General features: G+C 38.1%; 1 protein-coding gene across 4 annotated transcripts in view; it reads left to right on the top strand.

The window, feature by feature from the left end:
• Window positions 1–20,850, top strand: part of BRD10 (bromodomain containing 10) — a 111,054-nt gene extending 90,204 nt beyond the window's left edge. For all 4 annotated transcript variants that reach the window (XM_070375858.1, XM_005891355.3, XM_070375859.1 and 1 more), the window contains 3 exons: window positions 8,210–8,325; window positions 15,272–15,462; window positions 16,578–20,850. In XM_070375858.1, the coding sequence (XP_070231959.1) occupies window positions 8,210–8,325; window positions 15,272–15,462; window positions 16,578–20,209 (3,939 nt within the window). In that variant the 3' untranslated portion in view covers window positions 20,210–20,850. The remainder of the gene's footprint in view (window positions 1–8,209; window positions 8,326–15,271; window positions 15,463–16,577) is intronic.
• Window positions 20,851–21,174: the final 324 nt, after the last annotated feature.

Below are 21,174 nucleotides of genomic sequence, written 5' to 3'. Positions count from 1 at the left end.
ACCTCCACTAGCTTTGTTAATAGTGATGCTTTCTAAGGCCCACTTGACTGCACATTTCAGGATGTCTGGCTCTAGGTGAGTGATCACACCATTGTGATTATCTGGGCCACGAAGATCTTTTTTGTACAGTTCTTCTGTGTATTCTTGCCACCTCTTCTTAATATCTTCTGCGTCTGTTAGGTCCATACCATTTCTGTCCTTTATCAAGCCCATCTTTGCCTGAAATGTTCTCTTAATATCTCTAATTTTCTTGAAGAGATCTCTAGTCTTTCCCTTTCTATTGTTTTCCTCTATTTCTTTGCATTGATCCCTGAGGAAGGCTTTCTTATCTCTCCTTGCTGTTCTTTGGAACTCTGGATTCAGATGCTTATATCTTTCCTTTTCTCCTTTGCTTTTCGCTTCTCTTCTTTTCACAGCTATTTGTAAGGCCTCCCCAGACAGCCATTTTGCTTTTTTGCATTTCTTTTTCTTGGGGATGGTCTTGATTCCTGTCTCCTGTACAATGTCACGAACCTCATTCCATAGTTCATCAGGCACTCTGTCTATCAGATCTAGTGTCTTAAATCTATTTCTCACTTCCACTGTATAATCATAAGGGATTTGATTTAGGTCATACCTGAATGGTCTAGTGGTTTTCTCCACTTTCTTCAATTTCAGTCTGAATCTGGCAATAAGGAGTTAATGATCTGAGCCACAGTCAGCTCTCAGTCTTGTTTTTGCTGACTGTATAGAGCTTCTCCATCTTTGGCTGCAAAGAATATAATCAGTTGATTTCAGTACTGACCATCTGGTGATATCCATGTGTAGAGTCTTCTCTTGTGTTGTTGGAAGAGGGCGTTTGCTATGACCAGTGCATTCTCTTGGCAGAACTCTTATTAGCCTTTGCCCTGCTTTATTCCGTACTCCAAGGCCAAATTTGCCTGTTACTCCAAGTGTCTCTTGACTTCCTGCTTTTGCATTCCAGCCCCCTATAATGAAAAGGACATCTTTTTTGGATGTTAGTTCTAAAAAGTGTTCTAGTTTCATTCTTTTACAAGTGGTTGACCAGTTTTCCCAGCACCACTTGTTAAAAAGAGTGTCTTTTCTCCATTGTATATACTTGCCTCATTTGTCAAAGATAAGGTGTCTATAGGTGCGTGGATTTATCTCTGGGCTTTCTATTTTGTTCCATTGATCTATGTTTCTGTCTTTGTGCCAGTACCATACTGTCCTGATGACTGTAGCTTTGTAGTATAGCCTGAAGTCAGGCAGGCTGATTGCTCCAGTTCCATTCTTCTTTCTCAAGATTGTTTTGACTATTTGACGTTTTTTGTATGTCCATACAAATTGTGAAATTATTTGTTCTAGTTCTCTGAAAAATACCGTTGGTAGCTTGATAGGGATTACATTGGATCTATAGATTTCTTTGGGTAGTATACTCATTTTCACTATGTTGATTCTTCTGATCCATGAACATGGTATATTTATCTATTTGTGTCATCTTTGATTTCTTTCATCAGTGTTTTATAGTTTTCTATATGTAAGTCTTTTGTTTCTTTAGATAGTAGATTTATTCCTAAGTATTTTATTCTTTTAGATGTTGCTATGGTGAATGGAATTGTTTCTTTAATTTCTCTTTCTGTTTTCTCATTGTTAGTGTATAGGAATGCAAGGGATTTCTGTGTTAATTTTATATCCTGCAACTTTACTATATTCATTGATTAGCTCTAGTAATTTTCTGGTGGAGTCTTTAGGGTTTTCTATGTAGAGAATCATGTCATCTGCAAACAGTAGGAGTTTTACTTCTTCTTTTCCAATTTCGATTCATTTCTTTTTCTTCTCTGATTGCTATGGCTAAAACTTCCAAAACTATGTTGAATAGTAGTGGTGAAACTGGGCATCCTTGTCTTGTTCCTGACTTTAGGGGAAATGCTTTCAATTTTTCACCTTTGAGGATAATGTTTGCGATGAATTTATGATATGTAGCTTTTATTATGTCAGAGAAGGCAATGGCACCCCACTCCAGTACTCTTGCCTGGAAAATCCCATGGATGGAGGAGCCTGGAAGGCTGCAGTCCATGGGGTCGCTGAGGGTCGGACATGACTGAGCAACTTCCCTTTCACTTTTCACTTTCATGCATTGGAGAAGGAAATGGCAACCCACTCCAGTGTTCTTGCCTGGAGAATCCCAGGGACGGGGGAGCCTGGTGGGCTGCCGTCTACGGGGTCGCACAGAGTCGGACACGACTGAAGTGACTTAGCAGTAGCAGTGTGTTGAGGTATGTTCCTTCTATGCCTGCCTTCTGGAGGGTTTTTATCATAAATGGATGTTGAATTTTGTCAAAGGCTTTCTGTGTATCTATTGAGATAATCATATGGTTTTTATCTTTCAATTTGTTAATGTGATGTGTCACATTGATTGATTTGCGAATATTGACGAACGCTGCATCCCTGGGATAAAGCCCGCTTGGTCATGATGTTGATCTTTTTAATATGTTGTTGGATTCTGTTTGCTAGAATTTTGTTAAGGATGTTTGCATCCATGTTCATCAGTGATACTGACCTGAAGTTTTCTTTTTTCGTGGCATCTTTTTCAGGCTTTGGTATTAGGGTGATGGTGGCCTCATAGAATGAGTTTGGTAGTTTACCTTCCTCTGCAATTTTCTGGAAGAGTTTGAGTAGGATAGATGTTAGCTCATCTCTAAATTTTTGTCTACCTACCATCTTTATCTTTTATTCTCTATTGATCAGTGCAGATGAAGATTGTAAGAGCCTTTCTGATTTTCATTGTAGCCATATTGTCATGTATTTGGAGATGGGGAGCTTGCTGTTTTCCTTGTTTTTTAATTCACTTTTAAACTTTAGATCACCATAGTTTTAAGTATTATTTTAATTAATGTAAGTTTTAGAGATTTTAATATTTGCATCACAGAAATATGTAAATATAGGAATTACACAATACAGTCTGTTCTTTAGGGACTGTCTGTATGTAAGCCATGAGAAGTGGCTTTGTGCAGTGGAAAGAAAATGGATTTTAGCATTCAGGAGATCTAAAGTTCTAAAGTCTCTCCCACCTACAAGTACTTCTCTGTTTACCTTAAACATTTTCCATCTGTAAAATTATGTCTGCCAAGTTCCCCTTTAGCTTTAAAAATTTCATCCTAGAATCATGATAGTTTTTCCTTTATCTGTGTATATAAAGTTGGTCAGTCATAAAAGCTATTGCTAACTTTCAGTTAATCTGGTTGAAAGTTCAGGAAATACTTATTTAATTTTAAATGGATTTTTATTTTATATTAGATCTAAGTTAAGTCAGATTATTACCATTTGGCTAACTTTATTTAAAAATTCATAAGTTCTCTACATTAGTTTCATTGTATACTGTGATACTCTGGAGATCAGCACTGGGTAGAAAAGAACACACTATTTTAAATCCATTTGGGTTATATTGACCAAAGAAGATAATAAATGAAACAAGCAGTGTGAGTTTCTCTTTTACTGTCAAATGATTAAAGTATACTACTGCATCAAACACCAGTCCCAGAGTAGTGAGTCTGAATTTTTTTTTTTAAACATGTCCCACCTTTTGATCGATAACACACATACCCCATGGCAGGTATAGGGATGCCCTTTTGTTGAGGTCATTATATCCTTTATGTGTATCTTCTCTAGTCAAACATTTTATCAGCCTTTACTTTCTGTAATTTGTGTTATGGAAATAATAAACTTTTTTTGAAATACAGAGTGATTAAATAGGCATTTTCAAATATAAATTAGGAGCCACACCATCACTACCCCAAGTTGCAAATATTTAGACTAAAGAAAGGGAAGAAGGCCAAAAAAACATATATAAAATTAAAAGACCTTAGACATTTACAAACAGGTCAGTGGGTGAAACAGAGTTATACGAAAGTTAGAAGTCTGTTCTCTGATGAATTTATATGACCCCTTCCCTGTGTGCTGTTAGTTCAGTCATATATTTTCTGGGCATTAGATTAATTAAAATTTAGTAACCAAAATAAAATCAAAAGGCAAAGTCTTCCTAATATGTTTCAAATTCTTTCCTATAAAAATTAATATTGTAATTTAGTCAAAACGCAAACAGAGCTGATAAATGTCTTGAAATAGTATCCAGTTACACAGTCTCCACTTCATGTGCCTCAACTACCTAGTCCTAAACGTCCTGCAATTCTGTTAGTTCTGTATTCCCTGCTCCACCACCACTATGCTAACTTATACAGCAACCATACTGCCTAGGTTAACTCAAATCTGTCATTCTTCTTCATATTAACTTCCAGTTAATAACTGGGGGAAGGCATGGCTGTCCACTCCAGTATTCTTGCCTAGAGAATCTCACGGACAAGAGGATCCTGGTGGGCTCTACAGTTCATAGGGTCGCAAAGAATCTGACACAACTGATGTGACTTAGCTTGCACGCACAATAAGGAATTCAGCATGCTGGCACCCCCTAGTCTTTTAACACTTTTCCATTTAATTATACCAGGAAGAGCATATTCTCCCCAGCTTCATTCCTTATATCTTTCCTCTTTCTGCTCTCCTTAGCTTCAGTTCAGTTTAGTTCAGTTGCTCAGTCGTGTCTGACTCTTTGTGACCCCATGGGCTTAAGGACGACAGGCCTCTGTGTCCATCACCACTTCGGGTAGCTTTCTCAAACTAATGTCCATCAAGTTGGTGATGCCATCCAACCATCTCCTCCTCTGCCATCCCCTTCTCCTCCTGCTTTCAATCTTTCCCAGCATCAGGGTCTTTTCCACTGAGTCAATTCTTCGAATCAGGTGGCCAAAGTATTGGAGTTTCAGCTTCAGTATCAGTCCTTCCAATGAATATTCAGGACTGATTTCCTTTAGAACTAACTGACTTGATCTCCTTGCAGTCCAAGCGACTCTCAAGAGTCCTCTCCAGCATGACAGTTCAAAAGCATAAATTCTTCGGCACTTAGCTTTCTTTATGGTCCAACTCTCACACCAACTCTCACATCCATACATGACTACTGGAAAAACCATAGCTTTGACTAGACAGACCTTTGTTAGCAAAGGAATGTCTCTGCTTTTTAAAATGCTGTCTAGGTTGGTCATAGCTTTTCTTCCAAGGAGCAAGCATCTTTTAATTTCACAGCTGCAGTCACCATCTGCAGTGATTTTGGAGCCCAAAAGAATAGTCTCTCACTGTTTCCACTGTTTCCCCATCTGTTTGCCATGAAGTAATGGGACCAAATGCTATGATCTTAGTTTTCTGAATGTTGAGTTTTAAGCCAACTTTTTCATTCTCCTCTTTCATTTTCATCAAGAGGCTCTTTAGTTCCTCTTCGCTTTCTGCCATAAGGGTGAGTGTTTTCTGTGTATCTAAGGTTATTGATATTTCTCACAGCAATCTTGATTCCAGCATGTGCTTCATCCAGCCTGGCATTTTGTATGATGTACTCTGCATTTAAGTTAAATAAGCAGGGTGAGATATACACCCTTAAGGTACTCCTTTCCCAATTTGGAACCAGTCTGTTGTTCCATGTCCTATTCTAACTCTTGCTTCTTGACCTGTATACAGATTTATCAGGAGTCAGGTTAGGTTGTCTGGTATTCCCATCTCTTGAAGAATTTTCCACCATTTGTTGTGATCCACACAGTCAAAGGCTTTGGCATAGTTTGTGCCAAAAAACTGGAGCTCTCTTGCTTTTTCTGGAGCTCTCTTGCTTTTTCAGTGATTCAACGGATGTTGGCAATTTGATCTCTGGTTCCTCTGCCTTTTCTAAATCTAGCTTGAACATCTGGAAGTTCACAGTTCATGTAGTGTTGAAGCCTGGCTTGGAGAATTTTGAGCATTACTTTGCTAGCATGTGAGATGAGTGCAATTGTGCAGTAGTTTGAACATTCTTTGGCATTGCCTTTCTTTGGGATTGGAATGAAAACTGACCTTTTCCAGTCCTGTGGCCACTGCTGAGTTTTCCAAATGTGCTGGCATATTGAGTGCAGCACTTTAACAGCATCATCTTCCTGGTGGCTCAGCTGGTTAAGAGTCTGCCTGCAGTGCAGGAGACCTGGGTTCAATCCCTGGGTTGGAAGATCCCTGGAGAAGGGAACAGCTACCCTCTCCAGTATTCTGGCCTGTATAATTCCATGGACTGTATAGTCCATAGGGTAGCAAAGAGTTGGACATGACTGAGCGACTTTCCCTCTTTAGCTTAGGAAAAGTTTATTTCCACAGTCACCATTTCATTTTTGAACCAAATAAAAGTTGAGATGTAGAAAAAGGAATGTTGTTAATATGCCTTGTTAAAGGGAAAAGTCTTCTCCATCTACCTATTTTCTATTTTTTATTGAAACAAAATCTTACCTCATTCCAAAAAGGATTTAGGGTGACTATCATCTGCCTTTTCATCTTCTTCAGATAGCTTTCCATAGGTTAAAAGTATTTTTTTACTAAGTTTTATTGTTCATAGTCTAGTAGTTTTACTTTCATGGGTTACAATGAGTGCTTTCCTTTGAGAAAAATAACTTGAGGTATAACTTGTTGTTAGTTGGGTCCTTTTAGAAAGCTTTTGACAAGATGTCTGTTCAGGTTAGTATATGAAGTAAAAATTAACTTTTCTTGAAATTTTTTCACATATAATAATTTGTTATGCTGCTAAGAAGACACAAAGAAAGTTGGGAATTTTATACACAGATTAGTATATCCTTTACTCTGCAGCTGCTAAGTCACTTCGGTTGTGTCCGACTCTGTGCGACCCCACAGACAGCAGCCCACCAGGCTTCCCCGTCCCTGGGATTCTCCAAGCAAGAACACTGGAGTAGGTTGCCATTTCCTTCTCCAATACATGAAAGTAAAAAGTGAAAGTGAAGTCGTTCAGTCATGTCCAAATCCTAGCGACCCCATGGACTGCAGCCTACCAGGCTCCTCTGTCCATGGGATTTTCCAGGCAAGAGTACTGGAGTGGGGTGCCATTGCCTTCTCCTATGCTCTACTCTAGGGAGTGGTTATTTTTCTGCCTTAATATTCTGCCTGTATACAAATGTGACTCAGAGTTCGTGTGGGATGAAATCTAGTTTCATGCAGGTTGAATGTGATCTGTAACATTTACTTGTATGTTTTTGTTATAAACGAAGTAAAATGAGTGGACTGTGTGGTATGTAAATTATATTTCAAAGCTGTTTACCAAATAAAAATTACAACATGGTTATATAACAGTAAATGATAATAGTGATAGTGGTGGTGATGTTGATAGATGTGGAGCAGTAGCTTACCTAAAGATATAACTTCTATAATCTTATTGTTCCTATGGTATGCAAATAATTTTATGGGTACGGTGAAATATATCTTTACTAGAGATTTTTATAACCTGTGTCAGACTGAATTTATGTGATACAGTTTTTAAGAGGTAGTAATATAGTTAGTTCTAGAACTTGGACTACACCAACAGGCAGATCTGGGTTTAAGTCAGAGAACCTTTAAACAAGTCATTTAATCTCGCTGACCCTTAGTTTCGTCTTTTGTTAAGTAAGACTAAAAATGCACACACCTTAGAAGGTTTTTGTAACTGCTGTTTCGTGTACACACTCATGCTCACTCAATCTCTCTCTCCCTGTCTCTTTCTCTCCATGTATGAATGAAATACTTAGGATAATACTTAGCAAATGGTGGGGTTGGGGGGGCGGGTGTCAAGTTATTATCCCTTAGTATAGCATAAAAATAATCGAAATGGTGACCACTTGTTTGCTTTTCTGTGCTGAAAACATTTGTAAATAAAATAATTGTAAAATTTCCTAAGGAAGTTTGTTAAGAGGACTGCTTTTGGACATGATAACAATTTGGGTTTTTCTCTTTTTTTTCCCCCCCAGCCTTTTGGAAAAATTACAAAAATATTACAGAAATGAGCCATATAATTTACATAATTATATGAATGTTTGTATCTTTACATGCATTTTTGTGATTTATTGAATATTTATAATTGACCCAATTAAAAGCTTTAGAAAACTTTTTATGTCCTGGTTTGATTCAATGGGTTTTAGATTTCTCCTGTATAGTTGAAAATCTTTAAAGTATATCAAAGAAGATTTATTATAGGATATTTTTCTCCTTTCTGCAACCTTCTGAAGAAGAGATACGTACTTATTTGATGGGTATCGGCATTTTGTTTTGTTTTTTACTCAGAAAATAAGTCTTGATGTTGACTTTTAGATTAAATCTAAAGGATTTACTTTTCAAATTGTGTTTTTAGGGCAAATGGTATCATCGGAGGCAAGCTGTAAAAGAATTGCATAGTACATTGATACGTCTTTTAAACGAATTGCTGCCATGGGAACCAAAGTTAATGAAAGCTTTTCAAAGAAACAGGTAAATCAAGCTTTATTATCTGTTTCACTTAGTTTAACACTCATACTTTATGATTATGGAAGATGTCCTGGAATTAGTAGTATCCCATTGATTTGTAGTTCAGATATCTTTGAGCCTGTGTGCAAGGCACTTCCTAAGTCCTGACAAGGTAATGTTAATTAAACAAAACCCCTACTGTGTGGTTTATATTTTTTTCCCCCCAGTTTTTTTCATTGTGGTAAAATGCACAAATAAAATTCACCGTCTTAACTAGTTTTAAGTGTATGGTTCAGTGGTATATTTAATACCAGTTTTTTTAACATTCATAATGTTGTGTTTCTCTTAGCCCATCCATCTCCAGAACTCTTCATCTTGTGAAACTGAAACTCTGTACCTTCCTTCCCCCATCCCCTAGCAACCACCATTGTACTTTCTGTGTCTTTAATTTTGACTACTCTAAGTTCAGTTCAGTCACTCAGTCGTGTCCGACTCTTTGCGACCGCATGAATTGCAGCACGCCAGGCTTCCCTGTCCATCACCAACTCCCAGAGTACACTCAAACTCACGTCCATCGAGTCGGTGATGCCATCCAATCACCTCATCTTTTGTCGTCCCCTTCTCTTCGTACCCCCAACCCCTCCCAGCATCAGAGTCTTTTCCAATGAGTCAACTCTTCACATGAGGTGGCCAAAGTACTGGAGTTTCAGCTTTAGCATCATTCCTTCCAAAGAAATCCCAGGGCTGATCTCCTTCAGAATGGACTGGTTGGATCTCCTTGCAGTCCAAGGGACTCTCAAGAGTCTTCTCCAACACCACACTTCAAAAGCATCAATTCTTTGGCGCTCAGCCTTCTTCACAGTCCAATTCTCACATCCATACATGACCACTGGAAAAACCATAGCCTTGACTAGATGGACCTTTGTTGGCAAAGTAATGTCTCTGCTTTTGAATATGCTATCTAGGTTGGTCATAACTTTCCTTCCAAGGAGTAAGCATCTTTTACTTTCATGGCTGTAATCACCATTTGCAGTGATTTTGGAGCCCAGAAAAATAAAGTCTGACACTGTTTCCACTGTTTCCCCATCTATTTTCCATGAAGTGATGGGACCAGATGCCATGATCTTCGTTTTCTGAATGTTGAGCTTTAAGTCAATTTAAACTTCACTCTCCTCTTTCACTCTCATCAAGAGGCTTTTTAATTCCTCTTCACTTTCTGCCATAAGGGTGGTGTCATCTGCAGGTATGACCTAAATCAAATCCCTTATGATTATACAGTGGAAGTGAGAAATAGATTTAAGGGACTAGATCTGATGAACTATGGACGGAGGTTCATGACATTGTACAGGAGACAGGGATCAAGACCATCCCTGTGGAAAAGAAATACAAAAAAGCAAAATGGCTGTCTGGGGAGGCCTTACAAATAGCTATGAAAGAAGAGAAGTGAAAAGCAAAGGAGAAAAGGAAAGATATAAACATCTGAATGCAGAGTTCCAAAGAATAGCAAGAAGAGGCAAGAAAGCCTTCCTCAGCAATCAATGCAAAGAAATAGAGGAAAACAACAGAATGGGAAAGACTAGAGATCTCGTCAAGAAAATTAGAGATACCAAGGGAACATTTCATGCAAAGATGGGCTCGATAAAGGACAGAAATGGTATGGACCTAACAGAAGCAGAAGATATTAAGAAGAGATGGCAAGAATACACAGAAGAACTGTAGAAAAAAGATCTTCACAACCAAGATAATCACGGTGGTGTGATCACTGACCTAGAGCCAGACATCCTGGAATGTGAAGTCAAGTGGGCCTTAGAAAGCATCACTCTAAGTACATCATATAATATAAAATATTTGTCTTTTCGCGACTGTCTTTATTTCACTTAGCATAGTGTTTTCAAGGTTCATCTATGTTGTAGAGTTTACTTCCTTTTAAAGACTGAATTAAAAAAAAAAAAAAAAAGACTCATTTGAAAAGACCCTGATGCTGGGAAAGATTGAAGGCGGGAGGAGAAGGGGACAAAAGAGGATGAGATGGTTGGATGGCATCACCGACTCAATGGACATGAGTTTGAGTAAACTCCAGGAGTTGGTAATGGACAGGGATGCCTGGCAAGCTGCAGTCCATGGGGTCGCAAATAGTTGGACATGACTGAACAACTGAACTAAATATTGCATTTTATGCATATACCACATTTTACTTATTCATTCATCTGTAATGGGCATTTGGGAGGCTTTTCATGTTTTAGTTATTATGAATAATGCTGCTGTGAACATGGGTGTACAAATATCTAAGACCATGCTTTCAAGTGTTGGGGATGTATACCTAGAAGTGGACTATGGTAATTCTACTTTTAATTTCTTTCTAAATGAAACAAAGATGAATATTTTAAATGATAGAAGGTGCATTTCACAAAGAAGATAGACCTCATAAACCTGATTTTTTGTGGAACTATCATATTGTTTTCTATACTGTCTGTACAATTCTACATTCCCATCATAAATGTACAAGAATTCCAGTTTCTCCACATCCTCACCAGCATTTGTTATTTTCTGTTTTTTTAATAGCCATCCTAATGAGTATAATGTGGTATATCACTGTAGTTTGGATTTCCACTTCCCTAATAATTAGTGAAATTAAGTACATTTGTTAAGTGCTTATTGGCAATTTATGTGTCTTTGGAGAAATGTCTAGAGATTTTGTTGTTGTTATTGATTGAATCTCCTTACTAGTTATGTCTATTCAGACAAACTCAAATGCCAGATACGATAAGTGCTGTGAAGAAAAATGAAGCTGGTTAAAGGGAATAAGATATACTTATTTTGCATATAAATTACAATATGTAAAATAGATAGGCAGTGGAAAGTTGCTGCATGACGTGGGGAACTCAAATCAGGTGCTCTGTGACAACTAGAGGGGTGGGATGAGGTGACAACTAGAGGGAGGGACGTTCACGAGGGAAGGAACTTACGTATACCTATGGCTGATTCATGTTAATGTAAGGCAGAGGCCAACACAATATTGTAAAGCAATTATCCTATAATTAAAATGTTTTACATGTATTTTATTCATGTATAGTTGATTTACAATGTTGTGTTGATTTCTGCTACACAGCAAAGTGACTCATCTATATACTGTATTCTTTTTCATCTTTTTCATAATGGTTTATCACAGGATATTGAATATAGTTCACTGTGCTATACAGGGAAAAAAAAAAAAAGGAAATGCTTGCTTTGGACTTCCCTGGTGGTCCAGTGGTTAAAAATCCGTCTGTCAATGTAGGGGACACAGGTTTGATCCCTGGTCCAGGAAGATTTCAGTTGCTTTGGAGCAATGAAGCCCATGGGCCACAACTGTTGAAGCCACCACATTCTAGGGCCCATGTGTTGCAAGTACTGAAGCCTGCACACCCTAGAGCCCATGCTTCTCAACAAGAGAAGCCACTGCAATGAGAAGCCCGTGCATCACAAGTAGAGAGAAGCCCCCACTCACCGCAACTAGAGAAAGCCCAAGTGTGGCAACAAAATCCCAACACAGCCAAAAATAAATAAATACTTTTTAAAAAAGAAAGAAATGCTTGGTTTAGATGGGATAATGATTGCTTTTTTACAAGATGTTGGGTAAAGTTTCCTTGATGAGTTGGTATTTGAAGAGACCTTAAGGAAATAGGGAAGAGAACCATGTGGATATCTAAGATGCAGAAACTCTAAGGTTGAAAGCATGTTTGACATTTGTAGGAAATGCAAAGGGGTGAGCATAAGGAGAGCTGAGTGAATGAGAAGGAAAGTGGTAAGAGTTGAGAGTCAGAGAAATACAGATAAAGGTAGCCAGATCATATCTTTTCCAGTGAGTCAGCTCTTCACATCAGGTGGCCAAAGTATTGCACCTTGAGCAAAAGCAGGGCATCAGAGGATGAGATGGTTAAATAGCATCACCAACTCAGTGGACATGAATTTGAGCAAACTCTGGGAGATAGTGGAGGACAGAGGAGCCTGGCATGCTACAGTCCATGGGTAGCAAAGAGTCGGAAATAATGACTGAACACCAACACAGCCAGACCATATAGGAATTTAAGGAGTTTGGCTTTTACTCTGAGACAAGAAGCCTTTGAAGGGTTTTAAACAGGAATTACATGATCTGACTTTTTTTAAAGTACTCCCTTCTGCCTACTTGGTTGAGATTAGAGTGGCACAAAGATACAGGCAGGAAATCAGTTACGCTTAGCAGTAGTCCAGGTGAAAAATGATAGTGGCTTGGACGACAGTAGTAGCAATGCAAACAGCAAAGAGTGGTTGAATTCTGGATATATCTTGAAAGTAAGATTGGTAGAATTTCCTTAAGACTTGCATATGGAGTGTCAGAAAAAAAAATGAGAAAAAGGTGGTGCCAATATTTTTATCTAAACAGCTAGAATAATGAAATTGCCAATAGTTGAGATAGAGGAAACAGAATTTTGGGGAGGGGATGGATTGAGGAGTTAGGATTTCAACATGTTAAGTTTGATATCCCTTTCAGCCATCTAATTGGAGATACTGAATAAGCAGTTTAGTATATGAGTTGCAATTCAAGGGAGTAAGCCAGAGTAAAGATATAAATTTGGGGGTTGTCAGAATATAGATTATACTTACGCTATGAGATAATAGAAATCACCTAGTATATGAGCACAGTTAAGAGACTGAACCCTGGGGCATTCCAGCATTTAGATGTGGTGGAGATGGTAGGACTCAGCAGAAGATACTGAGGAGGAATATTTAGCAAGATGGAGCATAACCAAGAGAAATAGTGATGTTTTAGAAACAGGTTTAAAAAAAAGTCTCAAAAAGGAAACTGCTCATGATGAACTGAGGAAAATGAGGGTAAAAGTCTTAGTCTTTTGAAGAGAATGAGGGGTGAGGAATTGGAGTTTTTCTATAAAAGTAGAGCAGAGAAGTAGGGCAGTACCTGGAAGGACAAGTTGGAGTCAAGAGAGTGCTTTAGTTTTGTTTTTGTCCTTGTTTGTTTTTCTTCCTGGGAGAAATAACATGTTTGTATACTGGCGGAAATGATCAAATAGAGAGGCAGAAATGGATCAGACAATGGAAGGTACTTTGGAGATTCTTGACTAGTTGAGGGAGGATGCATAAGTTGGAGGGGTCAGCTTAGAGAATATGAGGGGGTTAGATGGAGAATATGAGTACAGATGAAGGTCTTAAGTTGCAGACAAGGTGTGAGCATATGAAAGTTCTTGTCTGATTGCTTCTTCCATTTTCTGTGAAATAAAGAGCAAAGTCTTTAGCCAAGGTGAGAAGAAGACTAAGAAGGGAGAAACTTTATACTACCCCCCTTTCAGTTCAGTTCAGTCGCATGAATCGCAGCACACCAGGCCTCCCTGTGCATCAGCAACTCCCGGAGTTCACTCGGACTCACGTCCATTGAGTCAGTGATGCCATCCAGCCATCTCATCCTCTGTCGTCCCCTTCTCCTCCTGCCCCCAATCCCTCCCAGCAGCAGTCTTTTCCAGTGAGTCAGCTCTTCACATGAGGTGGCCAAAGTACTGGAGTTTCAGCTTCAGCATCATTCCCTCCAAAGAAATCCTAGGGCTGAGCTCCTTCAGAATGGACTGGTTGGATCTCCTTGCAGTCCAAGGGACTCTCAAGAGTCTTCTCCAACACCACAGTTCAAAAGCATCAATTCTTCGGCAATCAGCTTTCTTCACAGTCCAACTCTCACATCCATACATGACCACAGGAAAAACGATAGCCTTCACTAGACGGACCTTTGTTGGCAAAGTAATGTCTCTGCTTTTGAATATGCTGTCTAGGTTGGTTATAACTTTCCTTCCAAGGAGTAAGCGTCTTTTAATTTCATGGCTGCAGTCACCATCTGCAGTGATTTTGGAGCCCAAAAAATAAAGTCTGACACTGTTTCCACTGTTTACCTATTTCCCATGAAGTGATGGGACCAGATGCCAAAAGGAAATTAAATTTAGTTATCCTTTGATAATCCAGTCTATTATCTTATAGCTCTCATCTGCTCTGTAAAACCCTTAAGCAATCATTGAAACGTAAATACATTGAGAGTAATTACTAACTAACATTTGTTAAATATATATGTGCCACACATAACTATGAGATAAGTATCTTTGTACACATAAGTAAACTGATGCTTAGAAAGTTTAAGGAACTTGTCTGAAGTCTTACAACTGCTTAGTGACAGAGGTGAGATTTAAACTCCGGTATGCACAGATAGGGATTTGTAGCAAAAGTAAATTGGAGAATGTATGTTCAGATTTTTTTAAACAAACAAAATAAACAAAGATTAAAATAGAATAGAGAAACTCAACTGAAAGCAAATGAATAATAAAGGATTTTTAAAATACCATGCAATCACTTGGAAATGTTTCTATTTCTTGTAGTTTCATAGAAACATAAGTACTGTTTTTATGTGAAAAGGATCACTTTCCAGCTTTGTTTTCCTATACTTAATTTAAAAAAAAAATTCTAGTGAGACCCAAGGTTTAGATAGGATTGCTTTCGGTATTAAATGAAGGATTATTTTTGTTTGTTACTCTTTGTAGGAGTCAAAAATAATAAATATTGTTTCTTAGAATTTTTTGATTAACGCTTTTAAGTGACCTTTTAAACAGTATTATAATCAATTTTAAGACTATCTCAAGTCTATTTCTGTCAGTGTAGCTAGAGAAAAAAGTTAATCTTTTTCACATTTTCACATTTAATAGGTCTCCCAATAGCCTTTAAAATGACAGTGGGTGGTATGTGCAAATACTTTACAGATACAATCTTTAAGTTTCCTATGCCTACACCTTGTGTTGTGTCTTCTTGAACAATCATCATTGGCATCTTACACACACTTGATTAAAATATAGGTTTAGTGACTTAATTGAAAATACTGAAATAAATAGTTTGAAATATTGAGTTACTGTAGCTTCCAAGAGATTAACACATACGTATTTTTATGCTGAATATTTTATTTCAGGAGTCGCCTAAAGAAAGACTACGATGATTTTAGAAGACAGCCTGATCATGATAAATTTGCTAGAGAACTGTGGACTAGTGAAGAAGGTGAAGGAGATCCTGGAAGAGAAACCCCTAAAGTAGAAATCAGTAGCAAGTCTGTAGACACCACAGAACCTCTAGATATCCTGGAGAAGGATCATTTTGATTTAGGTGGGCATTCAAACTTTCTTTAAATCAACACTACAAGCACAAAGAGAAATTTTAGTATCTTTTGTGGAGATAGAAGATAGTCTGGTTAATGAGGTTTATTGATTGGGGAAATCTATTATGTTTGAAGCTGTGCTAATGTCTTATTAAAGGTTCTTTGGAGTCATTATTACTGTTCTAGGAGTTTCTAGAACCAGTACCTGACTCCAAACTATAGGCAAGTTATTGCTCAGTACAGACCACACATCATTAATATACAATCCCTTTGAAATAGGTGTATCCTCTTCTTTTTATTGTTGTTATTTTTGAAACACTATATGTGATGTTGCTTAAATGAAACTTGGCAAGTCCCTAATAATTGTGAAGTGTTTTTTGTTTTTATTTTTTATGTTGATGACCTAATGTGACTAGAGTGGACACCTCATTCTTATAAGGAGGCTGGATAAGATTATCTTTAATTCCTTTCAATTTGTCAGATTATATTATTCTGTAAATCCAGTTAAATAACTTTCCTTAGTTATCTGATAGGTATGAAAATTTGTGCTTAGAAATGTATTAACCTATTACATTTCATGTCTTTGGTGAATTGAAAAGGTGTAACTTCTCATCAGCCCAATTTGACCAGATATGAACATAAATTTTTTACTGTAGGAATAATTGAACAGCAGAAAAAAACTGAATGTTTTTTATTCTTTACAGTCTCTCTCTAAAAAAAAGAAAATAGGGAGAAACGTCTCTCTTTGATATGAAGATTTCTCTGTCTAGAAGGAGAAAAGTAGACTAGTAGAGTACTAGTCTACTGTAAATTCTGAGCCCTAATTGCTGGCTTGAGTATCTCAAGTTGTAAAGTCCTTTTACACTTGTATTGGCAGCAGAATCTGACCAAACATAATTTTCTCATTAATAATATGTTGTTCTTGGGAATGGTTACAGTATGAGGATAACCATGTCAATGGTCTCCTTACCTTAATTTCCATCAGTGGTACTGAGACTTGAATCGCACTACAGTTTTTTTAATAAATCGCTGGATCAAAGATTGACTTTCTTTGTTTATAATTGATCTTATCATTGCTATTCAGTTTTTTATATAAACAAAATGTTGTTTTTATCATTTTCAGATGATATGAAATTGTCAGAAATAGATTTTCCTATGGCCAGAAGTAAGTTGTTGAAAAAGGAATTGCCTTCTAAAGATGTACTGAAGACACTGCCTAAAACACTTAAACGACAGTCCAAGCAAATTAGTTACCTGGATGATAGCACAAAAGAGCTTTCCCCAAGGAAGAAAGCAAAGTTAAGCACAAATGAGACAGTGGTTGAGAATGCAGAAGGTGATGTACAGATGGACTGTTTGAATGAATCAAAGCATACAGAGCCACTGTGTCCAGAGTCGTTTGCCTCATTGGATTCAACACCAGTGTCTACTCTCCAGAAAGGGACCAAACCTATTCAGGCCTTGCTTGCAAAGAATATTGGGAACAAAGTGACCTTAACAAATCAACTGCCCCCTTCCACAGGTAGAAGTGCCCCTGCTGTGGAAAAGCCAGTTATATCTCCTCCAGAAGCAAGCCCCATAAAGCCAGCATTGACCTGCCACACCAGTACAAAAGGTCCTTTACAGATGGTATACAAAATGCCCTGTGGTCAGTGGTTGCCCTTAGATCTTCATAACAGCTCTGTAAAGATTCAGATGCAACCTATGCTAGATCCTAAATCAGGAGAAAAAATTATGCAACAGGTTCTCATTCTGCCTAAGAATTTTGTGATTCAGCACAAGGAAGGGAAAGCAGTTGCAAAAGAAATACCACCACTTCAACAAAAAGGTACAGAACAACATGGTTCATCTTTCCCACAGACAGCAAATGTAAACTCTTCTTTACCATCAGTTCTTGTCAACCCAACAGGAACTGTTTCTACCCAACTACCTAATACAGCTTTCAACAAGACAGTTACCCCTTTGTCAAATGTGAGTAGTGCTCGACCACAGTCTTTGACATCTGTAACCTCCATAAGTAATTTGTTAGCACCACCAGTTAAGACTAGCCAGAGTGAGGCAGGAAAAGTCAAGAACACAGTTTCAGCCGCCGCGTTCCCACAGCCCATTGCTTCACCCACCATTTCCTCAACAGTTCAGCCTCAGTTATCAGCAACAACACTAAATGGATCTACAAATTCCAGTAGTTCCCTCAACTGTTTTGCACAACAGACTGCTGATTCTTCTGAAGCAAAGCAAGAACTGAAAACTGTGTGTATAAGAGATTCACAGTCAATTCTTGTTAGGACACGAGGTGGAAACACTGGAGTTGTAAAAGTACAGACCAGTCCAGATCAGAATTCACCCAACAGTTTATCCTCGAGTTCAGTTTTCACTATTGCTCCTCAGCTTCAGGCATTTCTGGTACCAAAATCAACAGCTTCATCATCATCTGCTTTTTCGTCAGTAGCTGGAACAACTGCTACATCTAGTCTCCCATCTTTTGGCCAAGCACTTACTTCTGTTTCCATTCCAGCTGGCTTTAATCCATCCACAGGCAAAAATCTTAAATTTACATTAAGCCAACCTTCCTGCAGTGGTAATTTGGGCCATATGATAGATAAAACTTCACCCATGCCCTCCTCTCCCTTAAAGTCCTCTGTTTCTTCTAGCCCTCTATTATCAACAGCAAATAGTTCGGTAAGTGTAATTAACGTATCAACAGGAAATTGTGGACAAACCAGTTCAAATGTTATTCGTACACCAGCTAAACATCAACAAGTAGATTATGTCACAAAAAGTTACCCTGTTACAAGATCAGAAGCAACAGCAAATGGAGATACTATCAGTGGGACTCCAGTGCAGAAACTTATGCTGGTGTCAGCTCCATCTGTTCTTTCTTCTGGCAGTGGAACTTCGATTAATGTGGCACCTGCACCAACATCTCCAGGTGTTTCTGCCCAGAAATTAGTTTTTATAAATGCTGCAATTCCCAGTGGCACTTCAACCCCAACTATTGTAGCAGAACCATTAAAACAAGCTCTTCCTTCTCCATTGAGTAAAACATATGTTAAGCCTCCAGAACAGCCCCAGATAGTACTAATTCCATCTACAGTGGGAACACCAATAAAAATAAATTCATCGCCAACTGTGTCTCAGATAAAAGATGTGAAAATTGGGCTAAACATAGGCCAAGCAATTGTTAATACTTCAGGCAGTGTGCCAGCTCTACCGTCAATTAACATATTGCAAAATGTAACCTCAAAAGGAGAAGAGAAAAGTAGCAAGGGCTATGTTTTACCATTGTCAACAAATGGCAGTTCAATTCCAGTAAGCTCAAATATTATGAGTCAAAATATTACTCCTGTTAATGAATCAGTGGTTTCTGCTTCAAGAACAGTAAACATGTTTTCAGGAACAGGAGCAAATGTATCTTTGGGTTCTGTTTCAGTGACCTCAACCTCTGCCTCAGTTGGGACACGACCTCCTGTTTTAGTCAGTGGAAATGATACCTCTTCAAGAATTATGCCTAGTTTGTCAAACAGACTTTGCACATCAAATCTCGGAAACACTGTGGCTATATCAACTGTGAAAACAGGACATCTTGCATCATCTGTTCTGATTTCAGCTACACAACCAACAGTGTCTCCGAAATGTCTAACATCAGCTTTGCAAATCCCTGTTACTGTTGCCTTGCCTACACCTGTGACTATATCCCCTAAAATAATCAATACAGTTGCACAAGCAGCAACAGTTCCAGGAACTACACGTTCTGTATCTCTTTCTAAAAGACAATCTCGGACTTCGGTCCAGTTTCAGTCACCGGGGGTTTCAACTACAGTGCCAACAAATATAAACACAAATAAACCTCAAACTGAATTGCCATCCCTTTCACCAAATCCAGGTAAAATAATTAACATTTCCAATTTTGCTTCTCTGCCAAACCAGCAAATGTCCCCTGCTTTCTTAAAAGCGACCCCTAGTTACAGTTCTACTCCAGGTGTCACTGCCATTCACACTGCTACAGCACCATCAAATGTAACTAGTCTAATAGGGAGTCAGTTCAGTGAACCTTGTATTCAGCAAAAAATAGTCATCAACACCAGTACACCTTTGGCACCTGGTACTCAGATCATGATTAATGGAGCCCGGTTTATAGTTCCACCACAAGGTCTTGGAGCAGGCAGCCATGTTCTTCTTATATCTACTAATCCAAAATATGGACCTCCCTTAGTTGTTAATAGTGGCCAAGGTGCTCAGCCTACGCCAGTAGATAACCTGGCCCAGAAGATCACACTAGCATCAAATAATTCTTTAAGTGGGCAACCTGTAAAACATTGTCTAAAAAGCTCTACAAAAATTGTAAACTCTCTTGGGAATGCAAGTTCTCTATCCACAATACCTGCAGCACCACAAATCATAAACCCAACTGCTAAAGTTTCTGTTCCACCTCCTGTACCAACAGTGTCACTGACTTCAGTAATTAAGTCTCCTCCAGCAACTCTTTTGGCTAAGACATCTTTGGTTTCTGCCATTTGTTCTAGTAATCCTCCACTGCCAAGTAACACTTCAGTATTTCATTTGGACACGTCAGTCAAAAAATTACTGGTCAGCCCAGAAGGAGCCATTTTGAATACCATAAATACTCCAGCATCTAAGGTTTCTTCAGTCTCTCCATCACTCTCTCAAATTGTATCTGCCAGTCGAAATCCTGCCTCTGTCTTCCCTGCTTTTCAGTCATCTGGCTTAGAGAAGCCTGACACAGCTGCATCTTGAATTTAGACTAAACGAGCCAGTTTTTAAATAATGGGGCATTGTTTTGACTCCCATAAAAATTTTAACTGTTTATTATACTGTTGAAAACATACTATACATAGTTTGTGTGTGTGTTAATGTATCTTTTCATTAGCTTGCAACAAGGCTTTGATTTTCTTGGGGAGGAAAAAATCTGTTCCGTTTCACTCATTGATGTGAGTATGTTTTCAAAGGTTATTTGTTTAAAATAGACAGGATTTACCTGTCTATATGACATAAATTGAACAGTCAAGTTTGACTAGTTTGGAATAAGCTAGGGTTTTGCACACCTGCATCGACATGTTTCTTCTTGAATTTGGACTGTTGCAGCGTGTATCTCTGATACAATATTCTGTGTCTTTAGTGGAATAATATTTTTGTTTCTGTAAAAAATATATATATATATATTTATGCATTGTGAAAATGCAGTCCATTGTGTAAAATTGTACATATCCCTAAATCCTTAACAACCTGTACTAAACTATATGTACAAAGAACTATGCTGTCTTATTTATGTTTTGTTTACATAATGTATAGTTTTTTAAGTATTTTAGTAATTTTGGACCAGTGAACTGTTAGCATCAATGCAGAAGAATCTGCATGTAATAAACTGAGTTGCTGTATTTCCTTGTTTGAATACCATTTTTGAAGTGCGTTCTTGTTCTGTTGAAAGATAACGTGATATAAAATGAGGACAGATATTTACAAAAAGGAATTTTAAGCTAGGAAATTTTAACCACAAACAGCATGTTTACAAGGCTTTACAATTTACAAACTTTGTTTCCACATATCTCATTTGACTTTCACAGTTAATCTTGAAATTTTAAATGGTGTGTCCTAGGTCACTCAGCTAGTGGATGGTATGTGCTGTGCTAAGTTGCTTCAATCATGTCCGACTCTTTGCGACCCCACGGACTTAAGACCTCCAGGCTCCTCTGTCCATGGAA

This window comes from Bos mutus, chromosome 8, assembly GCF_027580195.1.
Source record: "Bos mutus isolate GX-2022 chromosome 8, NWIPB_WYAK_1.1, whole genome shotgun sequence".
In the NCBI taxonomy this organism is placed as follows: Eukaryota; Metazoa; Chordata; class Mammalia; order Artiodactyla; family Bovidae; genus Bos; species Bos mutus.
The sequence above is the reverse complement of the archived record's forward strand: the minus strand, read 5'-3'. Positions and strand labels throughout refer to the sequence as shown.